At 53.5% G+C, this 12,276-nt stretch overlaps 2 protein-coding genes across 2 annotated transcripts in view; both read right to left on the reverse strand.

The window, feature by feature from the left end:
• The window catches only part of PGLS (6-phosphogluconolactonase), a 6,031-nt gene extending 5,853 nt beyond the window's left edge, over positions 1-178 (reverse strand). Inside the window, exon 1 of the mRNA XM_005873918.2 lies at positions 174-178. Within this exon, the coding sequence (XP_005873980.1) occupies positions 174-178 (5 nt within the window). The remainder of the gene's footprint in view (positions 1-173) is intronic.
• Positions 179-3,541: 3,363 nt separating this feature from the next.
• The window catches only part of SLC27A1 (solute carrier family 27 (fatty acid transporter), member 1), an 18,426-nt gene continuing 9,691 nt past the window's right edge, over positions 3,542-12,276 (reverse strand). The window contains exons 6-13 of the mRNA XM_014545815.1: positions 11,695-11,786; positions 11,511-11,620; positions 8,523-8,732; positions 7,319-7,445; positions 7,094-7,231; positions 6,858-7,022; positions 6,328-6,474; positions 3,542-4,363 (exon numbers count right to left, since the gene is read on the reverse strand). Coding sequence (XP_014401301.1) covers positions 4,206-4,363; positions 6,328-6,474; positions 6,858-7,022; positions 7,094-7,231; positions 7,319-7,445; positions 8,523-8,732; positions 11,511-11,620; positions 11,695-11,786 — 1,147 coding nt within the window. The 3' untranslated portion in view covers positions 3,542-4,205. The remainder of the gene's footprint in view (positions 4,364-6,327; positions 6,475-6,857; positions 7,023-7,093; positions 7,232-7,318; positions 7,446-8,522; positions 8,733-11,510; positions 11,621-11,694; positions 11,787-12,276) is intronic.

Consider the following 12,276-nt stretch of genomic DNA (forward strand, 5'->3'; position numbering starts at 1 on the left):
GGACGCCCGGGGATCAGTACCTTGGGCGGCAGCCTCTGGCACATGCGCAGCTCCGCAAGTGAAGCCGGGGCAGGGCAGGGCGGTTGGATGCTCCGTGCTCATTTATGTTTTTTGCAAACTGGCCTGGACACAAGTTCTGTCCTGGGTTGGGGCTGGCAGAACCGGCTCCCAACCTCATAGTGTCAGGGCGAGGCCAGACAGGGGAGCACAGAGCTGGGGAACCCCAAGAGGAGGACATGGGGTGGGGTGGGGTGGAGATATGAGATTTCCTGAAGGAGGACGCATTTTGGTGGACTTTAGAAAACATTTATCTTGTTGCTAGTATTGTTTCTTTAATCTATAATAAAAGCGTAATATTGCTAATTAGACAGGATGTCCTTCTGGACAACCTTCCAGATGAAGCTGGGGCTTCGAGGGAAACCCGAGTTCCGGTGCCGGAGGGAAGCCGGTGCTGCAGGGGAAGGAAGGCCTACTCTTGCACGAATTTCGTGCATTGGGCCTCTAGTTAAAATATAAGCTCCATGAGGGCAGGGTTTGTTTTATTCACTGATGCCTTGAAAGTCTGGAGTTATGCCTAGCACAGAGTGGGACTGAAAACTTATATGTTCACTTCCTTCAGCAGGTTCTCCCAGGGGACCTCTGTCTCTAGGAGGACCCAGATGCCTCCACCCTGGCTCTTGCCTGGAGGAGCCCCCAGACCAGCTCAAATAGGATAGAGCTTCTCATTTGGCATAAAATACAGAGCTGTCAAGCCACGGAGGAATCTTAAATGCATCTTGCCAAGTAAAAGAAGCCAGTCTGAAAAGGCAAAACTATGGAGACAGAAAAAAAATCAGTGGTTGTTTGGAGTGGGGGTGGAAGGAATGAAGAAATGGAGCACAGAGAATGTTTAGAGCAGTGGTTCTCAACCTTGGCTGCACATTAGAATCACCTGGGAATCTTTTTTTTATTATTAATTTTTTTAAAAATATTTTTTATTGATTTTTTTTACGGAAAGGGAGAGGGAGAGTTAGAAACATCGATGGGAGAGAAACATCGATCAGCTGCCTCCTGCACTTCCCCTACTGGGGATGTGACCGCAACCAAGGTACATGCCCTTGGCTGGAATGGAACCTGGGGCCCTTCAGTCTGCAGGCTGACACTCTATCCACTGAGCAAACTGGCTAGGGCAATGAGCAATTTTAAATTGACCTTATTTGTGTAGTTGGATTATGATTACATTTGTATGTCTAGCAGGAAGCAATTATTAGTCCTCAAAATAATTTGTAATTTGCTTACAAGTAAAGAAACAACAACGGTTATCTGATGAAGTATATAAAAATTCCCAGGTGATTCTAATGTGCAGCCAAGGTTGAGAACCACTGCACTAGTTGAAATAGAACTTAGAACACAGTGAACCTTAATTTAAACTGTAGGCTTGAGTAAATGAATCAATATTGGCTCATCAACTGTAACAAATGTAGCACTAATGCAAGATGTTAATAACAGTGAGAGGATAGGTAGGAACTCTGTGCTTTCCGCTCATTTTTCTGTAAACTGAAAACTGCTCTCATGAAGTCTGACTTAAAAACACACACACAACATAGAGCCTGTTCCTAACTGTCATCAGGAATATTTTTATCACCACCTGGGAAGGAACTTAATTTAGTTTTTGCAGCTGGAGTCACAGGCTTTGGGAACTCTCCAAGGTCCCCACAGGTCCACTTTCTCGACAGGAGACCCCGGCAATGACCTCATTCCCCTCTCCATGCTCGTTTCCTTATCTGTATGAGGGGGTGACCATGATGACATGATGGAGTGGGGATGTTATCCAGAACACCCTTGCTTATAAGGACACCAAGAGTGCTCCATGCTCACTGGCAGCAGACCCTTCTCCTCCCCTCACTGGGCATCTCAGAGAGCTCTATCTTACCTCCCTCTCCTTGCAGACCGGGCATCCAAAGACCCACCCCACACATTGATGGTTCATCTAGCCCTGACCCAGCCAAGGCCCTGTCCGTCCCCCGATACACCCCCAGGTTCACCCACTCAATACCCCCTCCCAGCCAATGTTCTGTTGTCACAAACATTTCTTCCTCTGTCCTCTGAAGTGGAGACAAGATGAGACACTAATACTGGAGGGGGGACAGCAGAAGGTAGAAGTTGAGACTCTGGAGCTCAATGTCCTGGGTTAATATTCCAGCTCAGTCACCCAAAGCTACAAGCTCAGCAGCTCTCACCCAGAGCTACAGCCACACCTGCTGGCCCCATACACAGAGGGGCACCCTTCCTGGGGCAGCAAACCGTGCCAAGACACACGCTCTGTTTTGGGCCATTTTGTGCAGCTGTTGAAACCAACAGGCAGATTGGCCGACTCTCCCCTAGGACCACTGAGACCAGAACGGCTTTGTGAGGCCCAGAGGTTAGGGAAGCGGTGAGAATGCTAACCTGAGTCCCCCTCCTCCCAGAGGCCGTGCTGGTGTAAGAACAGGCAACAAGAAAAGGCCAAATCTGCCTCGCTTGTCTCTGGTGCAGCATGTTCCCCAGTGAGGATCCTGTCTTCTGAGACTCAGGGTTCTGTGCACATGGGGACAGTGAACAACTGGGCTCACATCAGGCATCGGATAGTCTGCAGCTTTATTTCTTAAACTCAACTATGAAACAAAACCTTGGTGCTTGGAAAGGCCCATGCAAAACAATGCAGGGTCACTGGCTACTGGCCCTACTGCTTTTGTTCTAGGTGCTGGACGGCGCTGTTGGAGGACTGACAGGCAGGCAGAGTGGCCAGCCCCAACGGGAGTACGGGATGAGCCACCAAGGAAGGCTGGATTATCTAGGATGTCACCACCAACACAAGGTCCAGGCTGTCACTAGCAAGGCCAGTAGGGACATTCAATGACTGGAACCCCTGAGGCCATTTCGGATGCCACCAATGGCAGACCCCCCCCCCCCCCCCCCCCTATTGCTGCCACTCCCACGGGTCCCACAGCAGCTATGCTGGATGGGGACACCCAAGAAGCCTCTTCCAGGGTGAGCATCTGAGTGGTGGGCAAGCAGCCACCCAGCACAGTGTTCAGGGTCCTCCAGCAGGAGCTCTGTGCAGATGCCTGAACAGGGACATCCAGGTAGAGGCAACATCCAAATGGTCACAGCAATTCTGGAAGCGTCCAGGGCATCAGGAAAGGCAGGCCAGGCAGGGGAGACCCACCAGGGATGGGAGGTGCAAAAGGCAACAGGTTTGGCCTAGGAGCGATTTCCAGCTGACCCGGGTTCCCTGCTGATGCCCCTGCACCAGGTGGGGAAAGCAGACCACTCTGGCGCCTCCATTTGGCAGGGCGGGCAGAGGGCCTGCCTGGATTTCATATGGGACTACACATCCTGGAACCCAGCAGCCTCAGAAGACTGGACTGGGTGGGGCTCCGTAAGGCACAGCTGAGGGGAAGTGGGAAGGCCCCACTCTGGGTCTAAGGCTCAGCAGGGATGATAGATGGAGGCCCCAAGCAAACGCCGGGTCCCAGGAAATGTCTGCTCTGCACTTCACAGGAGAACAGAGGAGGGGAAGCGTCCGGGCATCAGGAAAGGCAGGCCAGGCAGGGGAGACCCACCAGGGATGGGAGGTGCAAAAGGCAACGGGTTTGGCCTAGGAGCGATTTCCAGCTGACCCGGGGTCCCTGCTGATGCCCCTGCACCGGGTGGGGAAAGCAGACCACTCTGGCACCTCCATTTGGCAGGGCGGGCAGAGGGCCTGCCTGGATTTCATATGGGACTACACATCCTGGAACCCAGCAGCCTCAGAAGACTGGACTGGGTGGGGCTCCGTAAGGCACAGCTGAGGGGAAGTGGGAAGGCCCCACTCTGGGTCTAAGGCTCAGCAGGGATGATAGATGGAGGCCCCAAGCCAACGCCGGGTCCCAGGAAATGTCTGCTCTGCACTTCACAGGAGAACAGAGGAGGAGAGAGGGGGGATGGAGGAAAAGAGGGGAAAGGTGAGGACAGATGGGGACAGCAGGGAGGCCACGGCCAGGAAGCAGAGAGGAGAAAAAGACACAGACACAGCAGAAGACAGGCAGAGAGGGGCAAGGAGACAGCTCAGAGGACCAGGCAGGGGAGACGGGCTCCTCCTGGGGTCCAGTTTCTCCGCCCCAGGACAGGGCAGAGCTGCCTGGCTCCAGCCCACCTGGCTCGAGGGGCCTGGCCGGGAGTCTCTGGCCAGCAAAGGAGGAGCTTCAAAGGGAGAAGGAACCCGAGCAGATTTGGGTGTAGACACCCTGGTCCAGGGGCAGGTAGTGTCCCTGCTTCAGGTCCAGGAAGAAGAGCCGGTCTGAGGTCTGGGATGGGTCAAAGCCTTCATGCTGCAGCCGTGTCTTCTGGATCTTGAAGGTGCCTGTGGGGTGCAGGGGGAGGTGAGGGCGAGGCAGGTGGCTTTCAGGAGCCCCCAACTCACCATCCTCTCCTGTGACTCCAGGCTTTTGCATATGCCCTCCCCGCGGCCAGGAACATTCTTCCCCGTTTTGCCTGCCCAACTCCTCCAGGTCCTTCAGGCCCAAGCTTCATGTCCCCTCCTTCAAAGGAGGCCTCTCTGACCATCCTCATCACAGCCTGAAACTGTGCACTCGCTGCCTGGTTACCTGTCTACTCCCCCTCCCCCCCAATGAGACCGAGGCAGAGAAGGGTCTGTCACACAATAGGTCAGGGGTCATCAACTTAAAGCCCAAGGACCAAATTCAATCCACCGCCTGTTCAGTAAATAAAGTTTTATTGGCACAAAGCCATGCCCATTCACTTACACACTGTCTAGGCTGCTTTTGTGCTACAAGGCAGACCAGAGTTGTTGGGGCAGAGAGTGTATGGCCCACAAAACTGAAAATATTTACTATCCAGGGTCTAAGAAAAAGTTTGCACTCCTGCAGTGGATGATTAAAGAAGGGTTTTGTAAAAGATAGGATTGGGGTTAGTATTAAAAAGCAAGGGAGAATACCTATGTGCCCTAGAGTTGGGAAGGTCTGTTGTTTTTTAAATATATTTTTATTGATTTCAGAGAGGAAGGGAGAGGAAGAGAGACAGAAACATCAATGATGAGAGAGAATCATCGATCAGCTGTCCCCTGCACGACCCACACTGAGGATTGAGCCTGCAGCCCGGGCATGTGCCCCAACCAGGAATCGAACCATGACGTCCTGGTTCATAGGCCGACGCTCAACCACCAAGCTGCGCAGGCCAGGCAGGTCTGTGTGGGTTTTTTTAAACAAAAATTCAAAAGCACAAACCATAAGATGAGAATACCTACGTGCTCTAGAGTTGGGAAGGTCTGTTATTTTTTAAATATATTTTTATTGATTTCAGAGAGGAAGAGAGACAGAAACATCAATGATGAGAGAGAATCATCGATCAGCTGTCCCCTGCACGACCCACACTGAGGATTGAGCCTGCAGCCCGGGCATGTGCCCCAACCAGGAATCGAACCATGACCTCCTGGTTCATAGGCCGATGCTCAACCACCAAGCTGCACAGGCCAGACAGGTCTGTGTGGGGGGTTTTTTAAACAAAAATTCAAAAGCACAAACCATAAGATTTTTTAAAAGGATAAATATGGCCCTAGCTCAGAGGTTAGTGTGTCGGCCTTTGCTCTGAAGGGTTGTGGGTTTGATTCCTGGTCAAGGGCACATACCTGGGTTACAAGTTCAATCCCAGACCCCAGTCAGGGCATGTGCAGGAGACAACCAATCAATGTGTCTCTCTCACATTGATGTTTCTCTCTCCCCCTCCCTCCTTCCTTCCATCCCTCTCTCTAAAAATCAATGGAAAAAATATCCACTCCCTCCCTCCATCCCTCTCTCTAAAAATCAATGGAAAAAATATCCTCCAGTGAGGATTAACAAAACAAAATAAAACAAAACAAAAAAATGATAAGTATGTGACAAAACTAAGGGTTTCTTTTCAACAAAGGCTATAGTGGATAAAGTTCACAGACTCCCAAATAGGAGAAGAGACTTACAATGTCTGAAATTGCTAAGTAATTAATATCCAGACCATTTTGAAGAACTCCCACAAATCAAAAAGAAAAAGAGTGAGGCAATACAAAGATGGGTGAAAGATCCGAGAAAGATCAGAGGTGTGCGATGATTTGCTCAAACTTCCATCAGAAAAATGCAGAAAATGAGGACATACTGAAAACTGAAGGATGTCTAGTGCGGTTGGGAATGAGGAATGGGAGTAAATATGTAAGTAAAACAAGAGAAGGGTCCTGCACAAGCCCATAGTGCCAGCTGGCTGTGAACCACTATGTCAGACTTGGTCTGAGTGCCTGAACCAGGACAAATACGGGGGTGGGGGAGGGGTGCAGCGAACCTGTGGTGTCCATCTGAGGCAGGAGACGCAGGAAGATGGGCCGGGCATAGGGTGCTAGCACCTTCTGTAGCTCCTGGTACAGTGCATTGGGGCTCAGCTGGCCATGGGGGTCTGCAATGGCCGCCATGCCTGCTTTGCCTTCTACTCCTAGAAACAGGGGCTCAGTTGAGAACACCATCCCTCGCCCGCCATGGGACCAGACACACCCACAGCAGCCCCTGGCCTCTGATCTCCAGTCCCTTCCACCCGGGCTAACACTGGCCAAAGCAGAAAACATTTTGCTGAGCTCCTGCTACACTCCTGCAACCCTGAGCCAGAGTCGCTTTCATGATCCCATTTTCTGGATGAGGAAACTGAGGCTCAAATCACACAAGAGGGGGGACTCCAGTTCCAGTGGCACCCACCCAGGCTGTCGTGTGCAGTTGTCCAGGATGTGTACTGCCCACGGGCACCTGTACCTTCAATCTCCTCCTGGCTGGGCTCCCTTGGGGCTGCCATACCCTAGGACCACCCCCACAGCCCCAGCTTGCCTGGCACGGCCACCCCGTACACGGCCACATCTGTCTGGCCCAGCAGGCGGCTCAGCACACCCTCCACCTCGGTGGTGGAGACATTCTCCCCACGCCAGCGGAAGGTATCCCCACTTCGGTCCCGGAAGTACATGTAGCCCAGCTCATCCATCACCAGCACATCACCTGGCAGAGGGGGGAGGGGAAGGTGAGATGACAGCCACCATCCCCACAGCCAGCCCCTAGGGTGTGCACACCTGAGAGGTAGGCACTGTCGCCCTTGCAGAAGACGCTGTGGGCAATCTTCTTGCTGGTGGCGCTCTCGCTGATGTAGCCATCGAAGCGACGCAATGGGTCCCGCTGGTTGATCTGGCCCACGAGGAGGCCGGGTTCCCCTGGGGAGGAGACCACACTCAGGTTGCACTAGGAGGGCAGAGGGCAGGGACCCCAGCTCTGGGAAGACTGAGTGAGGGCCCGCTCACCTTCCTGGCATGGGATACAGAGACCCTGGGCATCTCGCAGGAGTTCCATGGTGTCCTCATTGACCTTCACCAGCCGGATGGGGTACACATGGGGCAGGATGCGGCTGTTGAAGCCACAGGAGCCCACCTGGAACAAGGAGAACTGAGTCGGCAAGGAGCCCCAGGGTGGCACGTGTCCTCCCCCATAACACGTTGCCTTTCCTGCCCCAGGGCCTGGAATAGCACCCCCAGTGTCACCCCAGCTCTGTGACCCTGGGTGACCTGAAAAGGGGGAATTAAGTAGTGTACTCCCTAGGACTCCTCCTCCCACCTTCTCAGTCTCCCTTACAGTTGCAGGTGACCTGCTGGCTTGCTGCCTCTTCCTGGTCCACAAAACCCTCTACACTGGCTGAAGTGGGCACCTGGAGTGACCCTGGAGCCCTGTGGGGACACTGCAGAGCTGCTGCTCACTGCCCACAGCATGTCAGCCTGCCTGGATCAGTCTCTGAGCAAAAATGCCTGTCTGATGGGTTTGTGCTGCTACATCCTGTTGGGCATGTTTGTTACAGTAGCAACCTGTGCCAGTGAGGCCACGGTGGCCCCTGGGGATGTCCACTCAACAGATATGCACTGTGGGGGCCAGGCCTTGTAGTCAGGGGCCGGGGCCCCAGCAGCCAGCAAGACAGAAAAGAATTCTGGCCCTGGTGCTTGCTTGCTTATTATTCTCATCTGGTCCTGGCCTCGAGGAGGAGGAGGTTTGGAAGGGAGAGGGGCAAAGGCAGAAAGGAGGTAACTGCTAATCATAAAAGCATCTGTTTGCAGAGAGCGCCAGTGAGGGGCGCTGCACTGAGCTCATGATGTTGAGTAAGCAGAACACACCCAATGAGCTATTAAACCCCTGTTATAGAAGAAAAAACAAAGCCCCCCCCCAGAAACAAGGAGCCTGAGACTTGTCCAGTAGGAGGGGATCAGCACCCAACCTCCTCCCGTGGTGCCCATGAGCCCTGCTTTCCCTGCCACCTCCCCAGGTGGAAACTGAGGCAGCTGCCTAGCGCACACAGCCATTCCATGGACTTGAACTCAGGAGTGACAGTTACATGACTGTGCACTAGAAGAGGGTCCCCACATGTGGGGGCAGCCCAGAAGCCCTCTTAACCCGCCACTGTGCTCCGGGCCACAGTGATTCCCAAACCCGGACTCGTGCCAGACACCCAGCCACGCTCACCTTCCCATCCATGTTGGCGATGCTGCAGTTGCACTCGGTGGCCCCATAGAACTCGCCAATCTGGCGCACACCGAACCGCTCTGTGAACTCCTCCCAGATGGCAGGCCGCAGCCCATTGCCCACGGCCAGGCGCACCTGGTGCTGCCCCTCTGCCTCACGCACCGGCTGCTTCAACAGGTAACGGCAGATCTCCCCGATGTACTGGACCACCTGGCAGAGAGGGAGCACCATGGAGCCTGACACCCCAGGACAACCCGCCCCCCCATCCTGGGCACTAGAACAAAACAGCCCTAAGGTTCATGACTGTGGGGAAACAGCCCAGTCCTCCAAAGGGGCCTCAACAGGCCTTCTACGTAAATGATGCATTTGGTTCCCCCTCTGCCCTTCCACCGTCTCTCTATCCCCATGCTGCTTCCTGGGGACACCTTATGTGCTGCACGCAGGCCACGAAGGTGAGCCTCAGCATTGACACCCCACAGGGCAACTCAGCCCAGAGCCCATGTGCTCTACTCTGTCCCCCAGAGCCCGGCCGGCTGAACCCAGGCTGCCCGCAGCACCGCCCCTAGGGCGGGACCACTGTCAGGCACATACTCTATGTACTTTGCACTGCCTCTCAATCACAGCAGACGAGCCCCACCCAGTTGCCCTCCAAGTCACCTGCTCATTGACGCCCTCTGCAGGGAGTACCTGGACAGGAGCTGGGAGCTGATCATCAACCTGGGACCCCCAGCTAGGACACCGCTGAGTCAGGGTAATTTTGTGCAACCAACTAAGCCACACCTGCTTAACCACTTTATTTTTATTTTTTTTAACAGGGAAGGAGGGGCGGAGGGAAGCAGCATTATGAGAGACACATGGACTGGTTGCCATCCCTATGCCCCCTAACCGGGTCGGGGGATGGAACCTGCAACCCAGGTATATGCCCTTGACCAGGAATCAAACCCACAACCCTTCAGTGCTCAGGCCAGCGCTCTAACCACTGCGAGCAACACCGGCCAGGGCAAGGCTTAACCATTTTTAAAAAATATATATTTTTATTGATTTCAGAGAGGAAGGGAGAGGAAGAGAGAGATAGAAACATCAATGATGAGAGAGAATCATTGGCTGCCTCCTGCATGCCCCCTACTGGGGATCGAGCCTACAACCAGAGCATGTCCCTTGACCAGAATCGAACCCGGGACCACAGGCTCTATCCACTAAGCCAAACCGGCTAGGGCATGGGCTTAACCATTTTTAAGTGAATAGTTCAGTGGCATAAAGTACATTCACACTGTTCAACATCCATCTCACCATCCATCTCCAGAACTTCTCATCTTCCCAAACTAAAACTCTGTCTCCATTAAACATTAACTCCTCATTCCCAACCCCCAATGCTGGCACCCACTATTCTACTAACTGTATCTATGAATCTGACTACTCTACAGATTTCATGTAAGTGGAATCACACAGTATTTGCCCCTTTGTGCCTGGCTTATTCACTTAGCACAATGTCCTCAAGGTTCATGCACATTGTAGCATGTGTCAGAATTTCCTTCCTTTTATGGCTGAATAATATTCTACTGTGTGGATGGACCACATCTGCTTCTCCATTCATCTGTCGATGGACACTTGGGTTGCTTCCACGTTTTAGCTATTGTGAATGATGCTGCTATGAACATGGGTATACAGACATCTCTTTGACACTCTGCTTTTAAATCTTTTGTTTTAAAATCAGTCCTCTACAGACACAAACAGCCACACAGTATATTATTCCATTTACAGGAAATTTCCAGAACAGGCAAATCCACAGAAACAGAAAGCAGATTAGTGGTTGCCAGGGGCTAGGGGAGTGGGGAGGGAGTGACTGCTCATGGGTACAGATTTTCCTTTTGGGGTGATAAACATGTTCTGGAACTAGATAGCGGTGATGGTTGCACAACATTATGAAGGTACTAGACAATGAACTGTTCACTTTAAAATGGCTAATTTTATGTTATGTGAATTTCACCTCCATTTTTAAAAAGGTCATCATCTCTCAGAGGTTTTACTGAAACATCTATGCAGGAAGCATGCTGCTGTCTGGGTGTCTTCACATGCTGCAGGAGGGACTGGGATCTGGGATCTGGGTGGGGTTGGGGGAGGCAGTGACAGGTGCTCAGGAATCCCTCATACTTTCCTGTCCACATTTATATGCATTTGCAACTCTCAGTAAGTCAGATAAAAACCCAGACTGTCTGCATTTCAAGATTCAGATTAGCAACGTCCCCCAAGACCTCAGCCTAAGCAGAACGTAAATCCTCAAAAGCAGAGAGAGTACAGTCATTGCCCCAAGGGGTCCCCAGGATGCCCTGCCGAGAGCCCCTGCCCAGCTTTGTGACCTGGGATGGTGGCTGAACACCTGTCCACTGTGGGATAGCACCTGCCAACTTGCAGTCCCATTCTCTCCCCCCCTCCCCCTCCCTCTCCCTCTTCTTGGAGAAAGGGGCTAGTATCTGTATTTCCACCCCATCACAGTGGTGAAACCCTCCTCGTGGGGGGGTGGGGGGGAAGGGATGTGTCTTAGCCCGCCTGCTGTCAGGAACAGAAAATGTCCTCCATCTCTGCCTCATGCGCACCCCACCTGGAAGTCCCTACACCTTGTGGCCTTAAATATTAAATAGCCCAGGGTGGTGACTGAGCCCGCTGGTCTCATTTCCATTCAGAGCCTGTAGGGAAGACCCAGGAGGGAAGGAGGGGCCCAGGGCCCAGGGAAGTGGAGCCTTACAGAGTTCAGGCAACTTGGGCCCAGTTGCAGTTACACTGCAAGCCTTAGTTTCCCCATGTGCAATCCCCATATGCAAAATGGGTGTGATGTCTTTGCCCACTTCCAACGTGGGCAAAGGGTTAGCCCTGGGCTGGACAGAGCTCAAGAAACACTGGTCACCCTCTGTCCCCATCAGGAGCCCTGGAGAGGGGGTGGGAGAGGGGGCCGTGCTGCAATGGAGGACCTGCGGGAGGGGCGGGCCTGACCGTGCAGTTGTGCTTGACGCAGTCGTCCCAGAAGCGGCTGGCTGAGAACTTCTTGCGGAGGACAACCGTCATCCCGTAGAGGAGACACTGTCCCACGCCCATGATGTTCCCTGCAGAAGGCAAGCTTGGTGAGGGGTTCCCGGCCCCCCGTCCTGTCCCCCAGCCCCCAGCACCCCCATGGTACCTGCGGAGTGATACAGGGGCAGGCAGTCATAGAGCACGTCTGATGGGCGCATGCTGTAGGCGTGGTGGCCGAAGGCTGCGATGCGGTAGTACCTGTGAGGGCAGGGAGTGCAGGGGCTAGGACCTGCATCCTCCAGGGCATGGGAAGGGAGGACTGTGCTGGGAACTGGGGACACAGCAGCAAGCCAGGCAGAGCCAGCCCAATCCCCAGGCTTGCAGGCTGGCCGAGAGGCACATGCAGCAAACACAGAACTGTCCATGGTGCTGTGTGCCCTGAGGGATATAACGGGGCTAAGGGACAGAGAGGGGCTGAAGGTGACACAGCCAGGGAGGGTGGGGGATCCTGCCTGGGGAAGTGACACATTAGCTAAGGCCTGGCAAGGAGCTGAGGGGGCGAGCTAGGGAAGGGCAAGCAGGCAGTGGGCATAGCACCTGTAAAGGCCCTGAGACCAGAGGAGCCTGGCCAGACTGAGGAAATGTGAGTGGCCGAGAAGACAGTGAGCAAGGGATGGAAAGGAAGAAAACATCAGAGCAGTGGCAGGGCCACACAACATGAACGGGGGTTTTATTCTGAAGGCCAAGG

This window comes from Myotis brandtii, unplaced genomic scaffold, assembly GCF_000412655.1.
Source record: "Myotis brandtii unplaced genomic scaffold, ASM41265v1 scaffold421, whole genome shotgun sequence".
NCBI classification, from domain to species: Eukaryota; Metazoa; Chordata; class Mammalia; order Chiroptera; family Vespertilionidae; genus Myotis; species Myotis brandtii.